Source organism: Muscardinus avellanarius (assembly GCF_963383645.1).
Source record: "Muscardinus avellanarius genome assembly, chromosome: 1".
Taxonomy (NCBI): Eukaryota; Metazoa; Chordata; class Mammalia; order Rodentia; family Gliridae; genus Muscardinus; species Muscardinus avellanarius.
This window is the reverse complement of record NC_137786.1, coordinates 66863820-66881549: the sequence shown is the minus strand read 5'-3', so window position 1 is coordinate 66881549 and position 17730 is coordinate 66863820. Positions and strand designations below refer to the sequence as shown.

General features: G+C 44.5%; 1 protein-coding gene across 1 annotated transcript in view; it reads right to left on the bottom strand.

Annotated features, from left to right (window-relative positions):
• The window catches only part of THBS4 (thrombospondin 4), a gene marked incomplete at both ends in the record, with an annotated part of 48033 nt that overhangs the window by 8194 nt on the left and 22109 nt on the right, over positions 1–17730 (bottom strand). Inside the window, 11 exons of the mRNA XM_080694858.1 lie at positions 1124–1176; positions 2043–2161; positions 3615–3774; positions 4004–4111; positions 4599–4703; positions 9350–9502; positions 11638–11706; positions 14862–14999; positions 16877–17079; positions 17252–17303; positions 17607–17689. Of these exons, the coding sequence (XP_080550984.1) occupies positions 1124–1176; positions 2043–2161; positions 3615–3774; positions 4004–4111; positions 4599–4703; positions 9350–9502; positions 11638–11706; positions 14862–14999; positions 16877–17079; positions 17252–17303; positions 17607–17689 (1243 nt within the window). The remainder of the gene's footprint in view (positions 1–1123; positions 1177–2042; positions 2162–3614; positions 3775–4003; positions 4112–4598; positions 4704–9349; positions 9503–11637; positions 11707–14861; positions 15000–16876; positions 17080–17251; positions 17304–17606; positions 17690–17730) is intronic.

The window sequence follows — 17730 nt, the reverse complement described above, 5'->3', positions numbered from 1 at the left end:
GACAGCCAGGCATGATGGTGCAGACTGAAATCCCAGGACTTGGGAGGCTGAGATGAGAGAATCGCAAGTTCATGGGCCGCTTCAGTGACTCAGTGAGACTCAGCAATTTAGCAACATGCTGTTTCAAAATAAATAATTTTAAAAAGCTGGAGGAGGGTAGTGACCACAGAGGTAGAATATGCCTGAGTTCAATCCCCAGTACCAAAAAAACCCCCCCAAAAACAAAAACAAAAAAAACCAAGGACAGAAGGGCTAGTTGGTTGGATTGCAGGTATCTCCAAGGCAGAGTGGCATGTGCCTGTACCTGTGCGTGCATGTGTGTGTGCGTGTGTGTGTGCATGTGTGTGTGTGTGTGCACGCGCGCGCGCGTGTGTGTGTGTGTGTGTGTGTGTGTGTGTGTGTGTGTGTGTGATGTTCCTGCAACAACCCTGGGGCCTTCTGCACACTAGTCTAAGAAAGTATTCCACCACTGAGCTACGGCCCCAACCAGCCAGGTCTTAATGTAGAACTCCGTCATGTTGGGCTAGAAGGGTTGGTGAAATTCATTTACACAGAACAATTCTACTGAAATAAGGGGAACTGAATAAAAATAATTTGAGGATTATTTGGGGATAATGGTGAAGCTTTTCTGAAAGAATATAATAATGAAAGAACTAATATCTATTAAGTGCTACATTTACAACAGAAGCCATATTAAGCACATTTCATGGATTAACTCAATCTTCACGATAGCCCTATGAGCTAGATCCACTGTCTCTCTCATTTTGCGGGTTAGAAAACCAAGGCACAGAGATTAGATAACTAGATACCTAATCTGACATTAGCCGGCCTGCAAGAGAAGGAGCTGAGATTTCTATCTAGCTGTCTCCGTCCAGAGCCTGTCTGTAAACCGTAAGACTACTCTGTGTCTCCTCCATCAGTTCATTCTGCCACTGTCCCCCCTACTCCCACACAGCACTTATAGAGGGGAATGGCGACTCTGGACAGAGGCAGAGCTGTCCCATCAGCAGCCCAGTCCACCCACAGCACCTCACAATGCATACCATCGGCAGAAACCTCTGAAAATTAAAACTCTCTCCAAATTTTTGCATCTGCCTCTTTGCATCTGGGAGATGTGCCATACCTGTCCTGATTGGTGTCACAGGAGTCCCCAACCAGATCATTATCCACATCAGACTGCAAAGAGAAGGGAACATGTTATTTATCCCTGGGCCTGCATGTACAGAATGTTCCAGAGAAGGCAGACCTGGCCTGTCATCACTGGATTTCACTGGGGTGGTACAAAACTGCAAAAGGACAGCACCATATTGGTGTAGGCACAATGCTGGATTTTCAAGAAAGCCTTCTAAAATATCAAGCTGCACGGCTGGGCTGCCCACACAGCAAGATGTGTTGCTGGGGAAAAGGTGCCGGGCAGCGTGGCAGCAGGGGGCAGTGTGGTGGCGGGGGTGCTGTGGGGCCCTGGCCTGGATTGGAAGCGAGCCAGCCCTGGGCATGCGGGTGGAGCGAACTGACTTTGCTTTGCTTCTGCTTTTTGGAATTGATTCAGAATGGTGAGTCACAGAGGGCCACAATGACTCTCCTCTCTCAGGGCTTCAGAAAGAAACAGCACAGCCTGCCCAATTATCCAGACAGGAGGGGGCCGAGTAGGGAAACCTCAACACGTCACGGACTGGACTTAATCTGAAATGTCCAAACATAGGGTGTGTTGGGATTTGGGGGTTTAAGGGACACACAATTAGGGTCCCGATGGTTAATTTCCACTTTCAGCAGAGAAAGCTTGCTTTAGGAATCAGTAAGCTCATTCTAAGATTGTCTGCACTCTACGGCTGCGAGATCCGTCTCAAGGGCTGAAGATGGTCTAGCCCCGTCTGGACTCTTATAGTGTTTGTCCCACCATGCTCCAGACCCTGTGCCACCTCCCTGCTTGTGCTGTTAATGGCAACAGCCAAGAACTGCTCACGGGTCTTTTTCCTAGACATTAGTCTTAAATGACCGGTGGGAGTTTGGCCTAGAGTTTGGATTCCCTGCCTCCTACTAACCTGGTTAGGGTTGCTGACATCAGGACAGCTGTCACAAGCATCCCCCACACCATCTCCATCCTTGTCCCTCTGGTCACGATTGGGAACTTTGGGACAGTTGTCCAAAATGTTTTTTAATCCTGCAAGGAAAGAATGGGGAGCATCATGGAGCAGCACAGATGTGGACAGAGTGTGCTGACTTCTCTGTGCTAGACAGGCCAGGCCCATGGTCAGTGGCTCCTGTGGACCACTGTCTCTTAGCCACTGCCCTTCTCAACACTTGTCTGGAATTAATTTCAAAGGAGGGGTTCTGGGAGACTTAAAAGTAGCAGCTCTTCAAGGCATCTATCCATTGAATTTCATTTATCTGAGATCTCGAGGGCTGTGACAGCAACTAGAGAAGGGGGGTGTGATGGCCAGGTCGGTTCACCCTGGAGAGGGAGGACCTCTAGGTGCTGAGCTCTGGCTGGTGCCCAAGGGCTCTGGGCAGAGGTGTGCTTGAGCCAGGCCCACTGAGTGCTGCTTGTGCCAGTTTAGCACTGGATAACATCACACTGGCTTAAGATAAACAGCAATGGGTATAGTACCATGCAGAAATTGGCAGACCAGGCTATCCTGGTCACCTGTCATGCCTCATGCCTGTAGAGGTGAGGTGAGGTTTTAGGGAGGTGTGGATATCCTGGACTGGTGTGTACTTGTTAGAGGTGGATAGTACTTCTAAAGGGTTTTGCTCCAGGGCCCTGTAGTATGGTATATTTTTCAAAACTATCGGATCCCGGGCTGTCCTTTAGTGATAGCCATCTTTATGCCCTCCCTCAAGTTCCCTGAAGTACCAGGGCTGGCAAGCTCCAGGAGCTGTGCTGGAGGGGAGTCCCTGCAGGGGAGTTCCCACAGCCATGCAGCATAGCCTCCCTGCCTAGCGCTGGCTGAGGATGGCCACATCTCCAGGAAATGCCTAGCTCTAAGAAGCCCACCCCAGATGGTGTGGCCTGTGACCCCGTTTAAAGTATCATTCACGCCGGGCGTGGTAGCACAAGCTTGTAATCCCCGCGCTTGGGAGGCTGAGACAGGAGGATCGCACAGGTTCGAAGAAAGCCTCAGCTACTTAGTGAGGCTCTCAGCAACTTAGTGAGACCCTGTTTCCAAAATAAAATATAAATGGGTCTGGGAGTATAGCCCGGAGGTAGAAAGCCTCTGGGTTCCACCCCAGTACCACCAAAAATAAATAAATAAAAAATAAATAAAATAAAGTATCATTTACCCATTCCATGTAAGAAAGGTAGTGGGAAGGGTATAACCTGGGAAGCCAGATATCCTACAAGACATAGCCCTGCTGGAAGGAATTCTTTAAAAATTCCTAGCAATGATCTAGAATTCCAGAAGCATCCAGGATACTAAATATGGAATAGGGGTATGGGTTGGTGGAATCTTCTTCTACAGAAACATGTCAGCCATGGTCCCCCAAATACAGGTGCTAGTAAGCCACCAGAGAGGGAGGCTCTGAGTCTGCAATTCAATCCCTACTCTTGACAGAGGACAAGGGCAAAAGGACACACAGATTCCCTATTAAAAGACAGAGCAGAGCAAACACACCATCTCCATCCATGTCATCATCACAGGCATCTCCTTTTCCATCCCCATCAGTGTCTCTCTGGTCATTATTTAAGACAGTTCGGCAGTTGTCACAGGCATCACCAAAGATATCTTTATCACTGTTCCTTTGGTCCACGTTGTGAGTCAGGACACAGTTATCCTAAGAGATGAGAAGATTGGACACTTACTCAGACTGTCACTGAAACTCTGGTGACCCTGATCTGCCAGCTATATTTTGAACATTTGCAAATAACAAGTTGCAGGGCTATGGGACTATGGCATGGCAACTAAAATTTGAGATGATCACTAAAAATAGTTGACTTCACAGGACCATCTTCCATCATCCCTAGTACATGGCAGTTCTCAGGCCCTTCCCATGAGGCCGGCACCTGCTCATTCAGGATCCCATCTCCATCAGCATCCTCGTCACAAGCATCTCCAATGCCGTCTCTGTCTGCATCTTCCTGGCCAGAGTTTGGCACATACTTGCAGTTGTCCTACAGGGAGAAACAGCTCAGAGTGACATCCCACATTTATTTTGACTTGAAGACTATTTCTAGACTCAAGATCAATGGTGGCTGCCTGCCTTTATTGTTGTTTGCTATTTTGCTTCCTTTGAGATGTAGCTACTTTAAAAATGAAATTTTTAATTCTATTTTATTTTGGGTACTGTGAATTGAAGCCAGAGGTATCATACCTCCAAGATGCAACCCAAACCTATTTTATTTTTTTTACTTTGAAACAGGGTTTTGCTAAGTTGCTGAGGGCTTCACTAAATTGCTAAGGCTGGCCTGGAACCTGTGATCCTCCCATCTTGGCCTCCCAAGTACTGGCATGTGCCACCATGCCTGACTCTAAAAGTGCAATTTTAAATGAGAACCATAGACCCTCTCCATAGAAGAGGTGACTTTGGAAATCTCTGGTGTGTGTGTGTGTGTGTGTGTGTGTGTGTGTGTGTGTGTGTTCCTTGCTTTCCCTTCTTACCTTCCTGCAGTTCCTGGAAGAGCACGGCAGTTCTTCATCAGGGTAACTGTCGATGTCCACATCTTTTCCGCAGACATAGCCGTCACCAGCCCACCCGACTCCGCACTGAGAAGGGAAAGCCCATTAGAGGCCTGGGAGGCTGAGCCTGGCAGGGAGTGCAGCTGGCCGACTGGGACCTCTGTTCCTGCATGTGCCTCTTTGGGGGAAGGGCCTGGAGCCTGATGGCCTTGTTGAGTGGGATTAACAAATATTTAATTGCATTTTAATAGTCTAATTGTTCAAAAGTCAAAAGTCCCAAAAGGAGATGGATGCTACAAACTCTCCTTCCTGCTCTTTGAATACTCAGGCATCCAAGAGAACCCATTCTTACAAATTAGAGATGGTCCATGCACAGACAAGCAGATATAACAATTTGCTCTTTCTTTCATATATATATATATATATATATAATTTTTATATGGACCACATTGAAAATGGCGTCCATTCAGACTGTGCTTGGTGCCCTCTTCCCCTCTTCCCCTCCACCCCAACAATGAGTGTCCAGGTTAACCATGTTACATTCATACTTTTACACATATTTGGATGTAGCTCCAGCTATACCACTCCTGGGTATCTTTCTAAAGGGGTTGAAATCAAAGAACTACAGTAACATCTGCATACCCATGTTCATAGCAGCACAATTCATAATAGTCAAAATATGGAACCAAACTAGGTCTCCATCAACAGATGAATGGATTGCAAAATTATGGGAAATACACACAATGGAATTCTACTCAGCTATAAAGAAGAACAAAATCATGTCATTCATAAGAAGATGGAAAGACCTGGAGAACATTATATTAAGTGAGATGAGCCAAGCACAGAAAGAGAAGGGACGTATGTTTTCCCTAATATGCCCAAACTAGGGAGTATTAGGGATACTAGAGGGACTCCAGATGATGGAGGGGAAACCTCAGCAAAGCTGAAATGAAAGGGTATATGTATTTTTTTTGACAGTGAGAGTTGAATCCAGAGGCATCTACCTCTGAGCTACACCCTCAGCCCTTTTTTAGTTTTCATTTTGAAATAGGGTCTTGCTAAGTTGACCTTAAACCTGCAATCTTTTTGTCTCAACCTCCACAAATACAGGGATTACATGTGTGCACCACCACACTCAGTTTCTTTCTGTCCTTCTATACAATCAGTAGCAACACACACACACACACACACACACACACACACGTATGTGCGCACGTGTGCTGTACTATGCCTTGATTTTCTTAAATCCAGCATTTCTGTCTTAGAGATCTTTCCACATTCATGCCATTCTTTATAGTGGCCTCAGATCTATCACACATAAGGTTGTCTGAATGCCTCCATTAATTCAAACAGTGTTCTACTGGTGAGTGTCCAGCTTTGAACATCTTTTTTTAACAGTGCTGCCACAAATAATTCTGGTACATTTGCCATTCTGCGTATATACTAGTTTCACTTCATGGACTTCTCAGTTCAAAGAGCATCTATAAAATTTTGAGTTATGGTCAAGTTGCTTTTCATGTGAGCATCCAATTTCTCCCTGCCTCCCTTGGAAAGAAGAGAATGGGTGGGGTGGTTGCTGGAGTGTTTCCCATCTCACTCTTGAGCCCCAGTCCTACCTCTGAAGTCAAGTTTCTCTATTCATGCCCTTTTTATTTAATAAAAGAGGATTCCCACAGATGCAGTGCTGGGTCTGTGTGTCTCTCTCTCCCTAAGAATGCCTACCTCAGTGACCTGCTGTCCCCCAAGCAGCTGGAAGGAAGAGTTCACTGTCAGCAGGGCAGGTGTGAGAGTAACAGTTAACTCTAATAGTCAGTGTCTCTCTCTCTTTCATACTGGAGATTAAACCCAAGGGACCCTTCCTCTGAGCTACAGCCCCAGTCCTTTTTTATATTTTATTTTATTTTTCTTATTTTTATTTTTTATTTTTATTGGTGCACTGTATTCATACATCATAGTGGGACAAAAAACTTGTGTAGACATACATGCACACATCGCCCAGTTAGCCCCTACCCAACCCCTACCCAATTCCTTCCCCATCCCTCTTTCCCATGTTTGGCATAGTGGTTGACATCTAATATTATAGCAATTTATCCAAAATTAACAATGATAATCTCACATAACAGATTCGTTTGTCTGATATCAAACTTTTGACCACTTAGAGATAACATTTCAATATTTCCTTTTGCTTTCTTACTAGAGGATATTTTTTCTTTTTTTTTTTTAGCTTTGTTCTTTTTCAAGATTGTTTTGGGTATTTAGAGTTCATATTTCATGTTAGGATAGATTTTTCTGAAAAAAATAAATAAATTTATATTTTATTTTAAAACAGGGTCTCACTAAATTGCTGAGCGGTCTCAGACCTATAATCCTCCTGTCGCAGCCTCCCAAATACTGGGATTACAGGATGCATCACCATGCATGGCTTAAACCAGACTCTTTACAAGCATTTTCTACCTTTATACAGATGCTGCAAAGTCATCATGGGCTTTCTTTATTTTTCTTTCTCTCCCTCTCCTTCTCTCTCCCTCTTTCCCTCTCCCTCTCTCTTAACAGAAGACTCAGGAAAGCTTAGTATATCTCTTGGATCTCTGAAGTATGACCTCAAGCCTGTCCCATTCCAATGACTTTTGCCACTTATGTGTGGTTCTTGTGCACCTTTGGGTTCTTCCTCTGATGGTCCATATCTGAGGTGGCTTGGGTGGAGGATGGCTGATACACAGAGGAGAAAGGTAGGGTATGAGGTGGTGCCTGGAACCAGCCCAGGTGCAGGACGGGCTCCTTGAGGAGGAGCAGGAAGGGTGGTGGAAGGGAGAGAGGCAAGGAGGGCCAGGGGACAGAAAGCAAAGGCAAGGATATGGAAAATGGAAGTGTGGCAGGAGGTGTGGAGAGAGAAGAGGGAATTTGAGGAAGGGAGTCAGGGCCAACAAGAAACAAACTTTACATGAGTGAATGTGAAATTTCCCGGCCTCAACATAAGGTACTCTCAGACCAGGGACTTCCTCCGCTGTAGCGCGCCTATTCCCATCATCTGCGCGCTCCCTCTGCAGCCAGACACTTGAGAGGGCCGGATTCCAAGAGCTCCCTCCCAGAGCGCCGGAAGGCCTGGAAAGTTTAGCCATGGGGTATATGATCCTCGACTCATTTTAATGAGGAAAAATTTCCTCTAGGAACAAGTACATCTTTTAATGAGCCATTTTCTGGCATATTAAATTATTTTAGTAGTCACACCAAGTTTATTAATCCCTTTCCATCTGTCGTTGTGCTTTATTACAAATTCAAAAACATATTAAGAGCCCATCACCCACCACCCCAGGGGAGTCATCAGTTTGTTCATAGAAAATGAGGATTTAAACAGATCTACACTTGCTTCTCAATGATTGTTTTTTGGTAACACACACGCCCAACCAACAGGAATTGGGCAAATCACTGGAGTTTTCCCCTCTGACATAGCATATTCCTTCAACCTGACCTTGTTCTAGATACCTGCCCTGCCTCAGAAGGCTGACTTTATTATATTTACTTTTTGTGTGGTACTGGAGATTGAATCCAGAATGCTCTGCCTTTGAGTAATATCCCTAGTCCTATTTTAGTTTTGAAAGATGGTCTAAGTCGCTGAAGGTCTCACTAAGTTGCTGAGCCAGACCTCCAACTCAGGATCTTCCTGTCAGCCTTTCAAGTACTTCTTTTACTTATTTTTGACTCTTATATTTCCCATTGGAAAAGTGATTGTAGGAAAGCTTCCCTGCATAAAGATAAAGAAGCCCACGTTTGAGGTGTAAGGAAGAGAACACATTCTCCCAGAACCTGTGCTGCTGCTCAGGGTGCTCCTAGTGAACCCACAATCCTGAGTGAAGGGCCATCTGCAGAGGTCCCGGGCCCTCACACTTATGCAAGTAAACATCAGGTCCTCCTGGAGCCTGTCTCTCCTCCAGGAGGGGGAAGAGAGCATGAGATTGGCTGATTGGTCCATGCCTGCTGTCCCTAGGGACTCTGGTTCTGGGACTGGGGAATGGTGATGGGAATGCATCTTCTTCACAAAGCATCCACTATAGGCTGAACATAAAACCCCTGTCAGCTATGGTTGTCCTGCTCCTTGTCCAGCCCTCTGCTGCCCAGACTGGCTCCAGGGCTAGGAATGACAGGAAGAACGGCCATTCACTAAGTTGTCCTTGCACTGGGGAAAGGGGGATGCAGAGAATGGCATCGTCCTCGACTCACGGTGGGAGATGGGAGGTTTCTCTTGGAGGTTTACAACAGCCCCCCACCTCTGCACTGCCACCTACCCCCTGAAGCCTTGGGCCAGATTGACTCTGGAGATCCCAAGGGTGAGGACAGTTTTAGAAATGACAGCTTGTACACTAGTCAAGAGTACAAATAAGCTGATAGGACAGAAGAGGGAAGGGGGATGGAGGGAGGAGGTTCCTTCACCTCCCTGCCACTGGGGCCTGTCCACAGAGCTGCTCCGGAGCTGGAGCTCTACCATCTAGGAGTTCAAGTGGTAGTGTCATCCCACGGTCAAGATAGTGAAAGAGAGAAGGCAGCTAAAGGCTAGATGGGCTTTAGATTGCTACCCACAAACCCCGTTGACCCTGCTATGATCACATTCTGTGTTTATTCTGATGGCCATGTTTCCTTTTTGGAGTACCTTTGCCCCAAAGCAAGCAGAAACTGGAGAGAGGTGGTGTTTAAAATGGAAGAGGAAGAACAAGCAGTCATATAGACAAACACCTTACCACGCACGTGACGTCCCCCTGCCTCTCTTCAATGCACTGAGCATTCACGCTGCAAGGGTTCAGTTCTGGGTTCCTGCAGTTTCTTTCCATTCTGCAGCCCCTCGTCTGGTCACCGGTGTACCCTGGTTTGCAAGGCCCGCAGCGATAAGAACCCTGCAAGGGGCAACAATGAGCTTAGCAGGGGCGCGGGCCGGGAGCCAGGGCACCGCTGTCCATGTCATACGCTGTCAGCGATGCCAGGATAAGGTGGGGTCCAGGCCACCTCCACGCGCATGTGCGTCTCAGAAGATGGTGTGAATGCTGGTGAAACCCTCATCAGGTTGGAAGCTGCAGCAGGCCACGTGGACAATGAGGAACAAAAGGCCGGATGGTGGCCTGGTAGCACTTGGACTCACCTGCTCTGCCACACAGGGCAGAGGAGAAAAGCCAAAGGCTCTAATGATGTCCTGAGAGAGGGAGGGAGCGCCTTTACTTTGGGGACAGGGGGATGACTTGATTTTTTTCTTAACTGTTCCTTTGGCTCTTTTATAATTGAATGGCAAAGAAACAGGCACACAGAGAAATGTTGGTGGCTTGCGTTGAGAATTTTTGATGAGCTGTGGAAGAGGAAACCTGGCAAATGAGCTGTTGGCTACACAGTAGCGGAACTTCCAGAGCCAGGCAGGAACTCTTCTTCTTCTTCTTTTTTTTTAACAGCTGAGAAAAGTATATTTTTTCAAAGTTCTTTTTGTTGTTAATTTTTTTTTTTAGTTTTATTGAGGTACAACTGAGAAATAAAATTGTAAATATTTAAAGTATATGGTATGGGGGGAGAGGGCACCAAATATAGTTTAAATGTATACCATTTATGTTCAATAAAAATTTTGTTAAAAAAAAGTATATGGTATGGTAGCATGCTATATGTAGACATTGTGAAATAATTACCATTTCAATCATTTAGTACATATGTTTCCTAATATAGTCACTTTTTTGTTGCTGTTTTTTATTTTTTTTATTTTTGGTGAGGATACTTAAGATCCACTCTCTTAGCAAATTCCACCTATACAATTTAGTATTGTTAACTATAGTTTCCTGCTATATTATGAATCCTTAGAACTTAATCATCCAAGACAGCTTTATTGAGATAAAATTACGCATAGTAAAAGACACCCACATAAAGTGCACAGTTTAATGACTTTAGTCGCGCGGGACTTCTGGCTTGGCAAGTGCAGAGGGTGCTTTTCAACTACTTTCTTGGCCGGCTAGCCTCACTGGACGTGCCGCCAGCTCACTCCGTTTCTTGGCTTCTGTTCTTTGTACTTTGCCTACTCCATCATTTTGGGGGTTCCCTGGGGTTCTATCCAATGTCTACTTTTCTTCTCGCTGGGTGGCTTCTGTTATTATCTTTATACCAAGGCTTCCCCCAACTATTTTTGCAGACCAACTTTGACCTGGTAAAAAGCTAAAAAGCAATGAAGCCCTGCACATTCCCAAGCAGGAGGGCTTGGTGGAAAAGGCAGGCTCTGCGGCCAGCAGGGAGGCCCCATGAGGAGTGACCCCTGCCCAATCACGCCATGTCCCTGGGTGCAGTTTTTTCAATTGTAAAGTGAGAAATTACAATAATAGCACCTAGTCAAGGGGTTGTTGTGAGATTTAAAATAAATGGCCTGATATTTGTAAAAGGCTTTTATTTATAAGGGAACCAGGAATCTCAGTATTAAATGACTTTCCCAAAGACACAGAGCAGGCTAGAAACAGCTGTCCATGGAATCAGTCCATTTTGTTGATAGTCTGCCTTTTCTACATCTTTCATTTTGACACAGTTGACAGAAACTTTCAGAAATAAAACTCATATCTGAATATTTAAATTATAGGCCCTTTTAAGTGCTAAGCATTTTTATTTAGTACAAATGAATTTTGAAATGTTTTATGAAAATAATGAATACTGTTTGGAGATTGTGTAGCCACTGATAGAATACTGGACTATCAACGTAAACCAACAGGTTTTTCATATTTTTAAAATACAAAGATGGCAATATTTTATTTAATAAATAGTTGAGACCAATACAGCAACTCTGATAGAAGATAAACAACAAATCTGTCATTTGTAAAATGACATTTCTTACATAAAAAGTTACTTGTAAAATTACTCATAAGAAAGTTTTTGGCACAAATTTTAGTCCTAATTCTGTCACTCAGATGTATTGTAACTCAAAGTTATGCATGTATTTGGGATTATGATCTATAAACATATATGTGTTTCAGTAATTGGTTCTGCGTTGGGATAAAGACCTGGGAGAAAAACTTACCAATGTGTTAATGCAGATAGAATTGAGAACACAGGCTCCATTTTGACACTCATCAACATCGGTACACACCTAGGCAAAGAGTTTGAAGAAGGTTTAAAGAGATCTATTGCTTCAATAAAAATGCAAATAAATTTTCCTCTGATTTGATATCTTTATGTTATGTGAAGACAGAATTTCAGGTAGTAACTGAGGGTTAACTTAACTGTCTCTAAGCATTTGTAACAGTCTGCATTCATTCTCATTGCAAATGAGCATTGACTTCCTGGTATCTAGAGTTGTTCAGAAAGGAAAACTTGTACAAATCATCTGCTCTACAACCTTTAGTCAGGAATAAATAAAACCAAACCAAACCCTGCTTGGGACTCAATGTATATCTTCTATCTGAGGATTCAAATTTTCTTAGCTTCTTTTATTTTTATTGTCTCTATTCTTCCTTTGGAACTACCATTCAACAATATTGGGCTTTTTCATTAATAACAACTTATTATTATTATTATTATTATTATTATTATTATTATTATTATTGTGTGTGTGTGTGTGTGTGTGTGTGTGTGTGTGTTGCTAGGGATTGAATCCCGGAGCATTCTACCTCTGAGCTACACCCCCAGCCCTACTTTTATTTGGTAACACAGGGTCTCACTAGGTTGCTGAGAGTCTAAGTTGTTGAGGCTGGCTTCAAATCTGCAATCTTCCTGACTCAGCCTCCCAAGTACTGGGATTTAAAGTGTGAGCCACTTGTCTATATTCTTAACCTCTTGTCTATATTCTTCATATCTTTATTTCTCTGTGCTCCATTTTAAAAGGTTTCCTTAGCCAGGCATGGTGGTGCACGCTTGTAATCCCAGCATTCGGGAGGCTGAGACCAGAGGATTGCGGTTTGCAGACAGCCTCAGCTACTTAGTGAGGCCCTCTGCAACTCAGTGAGACTGGTTTAAAAATAAAGAACAAAAAAATAGAGCAGAGGGTATAGCTTAGAGGTAGAATGCCCCTGGGTTCCATCCCCATACCCACAAAAATAAAAATAAATAAATAAATAAATAAATAGGTTTCCTTATAATATGGTCTCAGCTTATGACTGCACTGTCAGCTGTGTCTAATCTGTTTGACCAGTCTATTGGGTTTTTTAGTTTAATAAATATATATATACACACATATGTATAGATGTGTGCATATCTATCTATACATATATATACTTTATGGTATATAAATTACACCCCCAACCCTATTTTATTTTATTTTGAAATAGTGTCTCACTAAGTTACTACACATTGGCTTCTAACTTGGGATTCTCCTGTGTCAACCTCCCAAGTACTATGATTACAGGCATATGCCACTGAATCTGGCTAAAGATTATATTTTTCATTGGGAAAGTTTAATTTACCTATTTTTCAAACTTTTTTGCACCTCGTTCTGTTCTTTAATTATGGTATCCATTCCTCTTTTATCTCTTTATTCTTTCTTTAAGATTCGTTTTATATTTATCATGTTTCTTCATGGTAGTTTTTCATATAAATCATCATTTCTGTTTATCAGCAAATCCTAGTGTCTCTGAGTTTTGGAATGTCATCACACATCTTTGACTTTAACCAAGACCCTGAGGATTTTATTGCTCTATAGATGACTTTGAGTGTAATTTTTTGGTGGGTGTTTCTTTATTATGTGTGCGATATAGGTGTGGAACTCATCACTGTACGTGGTTACAAGCTTGGAATTTTGCTTTGTGGTAGGAAACTTCTATTTTTGTCAACCATGTCTTAAAAACTAATGTCAAGCTTCTTGTTTCTTAGGGTTAGTAAAGTTTTTCCATCTCCATATAATGGAGAAAATAGTTCTCTGAGACTCTTGACTCTACACGGGATGTGAGGTGTTATTGAAGCCCTCAGACTCTGCTTGCTATACCTATGTGGGTGTTAAAGTCCCAGCTCCCCGTTCTTGGGACTCGCACCCTGCTCCCACCACCCTGAACTGCTGCAGCAGCAGCCTCCACTCATGGCTCTGGCCTTCCTTCTTTGTTTCTAAAAGCTGCACCATTTCCTTTGATTTCTTTTCTTTTCTTTTTTGTGGTATTGGGGATTGAACCCAGGGACATTCTACCTCTGAGCTACACCCCCAGCCCTATTTGGTATTCTTTATTTTGAAACAGGATCTCACTAAGTTGTGGAGGGCTTCACTCAGTAGCTGGGGCTGGCTGTGAACCCGGATCCTCCTGTTTCAGCCTCCCAAGTGCTGGGATTACAAATGTGCACCACCACCAGCTTTGATTCTTTTAACCTTGGTGATATATTCAAACTTGTCATGAAGTTTCAGCAAGGTGGCTCTCTTCTATTTCACTTTGGCCTATTGGGAAGCATCCTTACCAGTGCACACCAAGCATTTTGTATTTAATTTTGTCTATTTTTTTTTTTTTTTTTTTGCTTAGCCTTGGAGATTTTGCCTTTGGAGTAGAAGAACGACTTGGCATCATTCCTCTAGTGGCTCCTTGTCATTCTTTGTCCAGCTTGCTCTCCTTTTCTAGTCTAAAAACTGATGCCCTCTAGAATTCTTTGATAGGCAACTAGGAAATAATGATCCCTTGCCTGCCTTCAAAGTTCATCATTTCCCTAAGGTAGTAAAATATATTTATAGACCAACCATTTTTAAGGTCTGAAAACATCAAAAAGAATTTCACAGTCAGTCGGCTAAATAATGACCAGGATATAGTTGAATATTTGGAAATAAATGGAGACTGTCATGATGTACTCAGGTGCTTTATGGCAATTTATAGCTTATATAAGAAAAAGGGTAGGCTTCTTCAGGGGATTATTTCTCCTCTTGAAATCCTCTCATCTCCCAAACAGCTTCTTATTGGCAACAATGGCTCTGTAAATAGGACGTAATTTTTCAAAGCTTTTATTTGTTCTCCTGATTCTCAAGTTATTCTGCAGGACAAAATGTCTGAAGACTACCAACAAAACAGTTCTGAAATCATGCCACATATCCACTAGGACCCCATTCCCTGTCTTTCTAGTGATACTCTATTATCCTGTCTTAGAAAGCTTTCTCCCCTCTGGACTTTATGAACATATATCCTCAGAAATGACTTGAAAAACTTTGCAACTTGCTTGTGTGTACCCCAGCATTCCACAGGCATTGACTTCTCAAGGTAGGGAAGGGTTTTCCTGAAGAGTTGTGGAAAATTGTCCTGACAAGATGAAAAACAAATAAACACCATCACCTCATCTCACCTGCTTATTTGACTTGGCAAAGTTGATCCCAACACCTTGCACCATGGGCCCCGTGAAGCCCACTGGGCAGGCGTCGCATCTGAAGCCTGGAGCCAGGTTCACGCAGCGCACACCTGGGTAGCAGGGATGGTATCTGCACTGGAAAGAAAAAATTTCAAAGTCTTTAGCAACATGGAGAAAAACCTCTCAAACCTTCTTTCACATGCTTGTTTATTCATTTAACTATTTTTTTTTTGTTGAAAAAATGATAAAGGAAATTACAGCTTTCAACTTTATAATTAGCCACTGGATCCCTGATGGGCTCTGCTCTATTGCAGAATAAGGCACGTCAAAGCCGGAATGTCCTGGATGTTAATCAGCATACTTCAGTGTAGTACGGCCCCCTGATATTCTGACTTGCAACTTACAAATCTCTGTGAAAGGACTGTGTCCCTGGACCTCTTGTCAGCTGGCTGTTAGGAGACTCTGAAGGCATTAGCTAAAATACCTGGGTAGGAAGATCTTGAGAAGTCAAAGTGCAGGAGCTTCTTCAGCAACACGTGATCCTGTCACATCTGTGCCCGCCTTCAGGACCCATTGAGTAAGTCCAGGGCTATCCTAAGGTTCTGGCAGTCTTGGGGATTGGTTCTGATCCCTTTTTAAAAAGCCATTTCAACTAATGTAAAAAACATGACCACTACCGGCCCTTTTAAAATGGAGAAAAATTCTAGCTGAAAGATCAAAGCCAGATGCAGTTCTGTGAGATGCATGCAGATGTTTCTCCCATTGAGGGATAACTAAAGACCATCTTAAGTGCTTGCTCCTGCGGGAGGCAATCAGCTGATCACTACAACCCTGCAGGAGCCAGGACCACATCTGCATCCCTGCTCCCTGCAGGCTCCTCTCCTCTCCTTTGTCCCTCTCAGCCTTCTTCTGACTGGTGGGAGGGGAAAGGCACATTTAGGCAGCAGCCTTGCTCCCTGCTATGGACAATGCTTTGTGAAGGGACTATGGTTCACCATGGTCCCAGAACAGCCTGCTTCTGAGCTTCTGCCCTCTGTCCAGCAGCCGGTGCTGGCTGTCTCTGCTCTCGCTGGTTCCGTCCCTGGGTGCTTTTGCCTACTCATGGGTCACAAGCCTTCTTATAGATCTTAGCACAAGATTCCCTCTGCACCTCTATTTTAAGAGGCCTGAAGATAACCATTAAAATTCCTAATATACACCCTTACACTAATCTTTCTCCTACATTTGTAAGAGCATGGGAAAAGCAATTCTCTAACACGGGCTGCTTAAGAGAAGTAACCAATACAAATGTTGGAATGGAGAGCAGAAATCAAAGCACTGGAGCATACGGACTGGTAGAAAGGTTCAAACACAGAGGGGTAGAAATGATGCCTGGCCAGAACTGTGTCATGCTTCCTCCCCTGCTCATGGTGTCTCAGGGTCACCAGGGATTCAGAAGGAAGTAGTCTTTTTTGTGTGTATGTGCTGGGGATTGAATCTAGGGCCATTCTGCCACCGAGCCATACCCCTGGGCCTGCCGTCCTTTCTTTCTCTCTCTCTCATTCATTCTCATTCTCTCTCTCTCTTTTCTATTTATTTATTTTGGTGGTACTGGGGTTCCTGGAAGCCCTTCTACTTCTGGGCTATACTCCCAGACCTATTTTTACATTTTTATTTGGAAACAGGGTCTCCTAAGCCAGCGCGCGCAGCTGGCTTCAAACCTGCGCGATCCTCCTGTCTCTGCCTCCCAAGCGCGGGGATGACAAATGTGCGCCACCACGCCCGGCTATTTTTGTTTTGAAACAGGATTTCACTAAGTTGCTGAGGCTGGTCCTGAACCTGTGATCTTCCTGTTTCAGCCTCCCAAGTATTGGGATTACAGGCATGCACCATCTCACCCAGCAAGAAAGTAGTTTCTAATGGATCCTGGAGGACAGCCAAAGCCATCCTCATCATCAGTGGGCTTGTTTTCCCAGCTGCTGCAGGGTGTGGGAGCTACTTAGGATGCTTGCCCTGTCTGATGGAACCTGTACCTCATCAACATCAGAGCAGGTGATGCCGTTCCCCGTGTATCCCTCAGGACAGGGCCCACACTGAAAGCCATCTCTGGTGTCGGTACACCGGACTCCTCGGAAACACGGGTTGGAGTCACACCGGCGCGGCGGGCGTGTCGGGGGCGCGGGGGGTGCTGGCGGCACCAGGGTGTTTGGAGTTGGAGACTGAAAGCTGAGAGGACCTGGAGAAAAAACATAATCCATAAAATGGAATGTGGTTTCACAAGGAGCTTTTCTGTCCTTCCCACCAACTCTGCAGAACCTGGAAACCACAGTCCATGGCCTCAGGACTCACCCCAGGTCCCTTCAGGCTGCATTCATGGACTCCACCACCCACATCAGGAAAGCACTTACCGCAAGCCTGGCATTCGGCGATGGTGTTTCGCAAAAATGATGTCTCCTTGACCTTTAGAAATGGGAAGGGGGGAAATATTGAAAAGAGATACCTGGTGTAATCCAGGAATGAAAACATTGGTGTTTAGCTGCCTAAGAAACATTTCCTGGTGGCTTCCCCTCTCTGGAGCCAAGGCGTCCCTGTTTCCAGAGACTGGCTGAGCCCTGGGAGGGGGCAGGCTTGCGTGGGGCCACCCACCGGGTGGCCTAGGCCTGCCACTGTCTCTGTCTGCAGAAGCCTGCAGCTCTGCCAGCTTGGACAGAGGGCAGGTCTGAGAAGACTCCAGCTTTCCTCATACTAGCTCCTATTCATTACCTGCTGTCTCAGAAGATCCTTCACTTCCCCCAGGAGCTGGTTCAACTGTGTCATTTGACCCAAGAACTGTCGATTAAAGTCCCCTGCAGAAATAAGCAAAAGGTAAGAAACTTTCAGCCAGTGA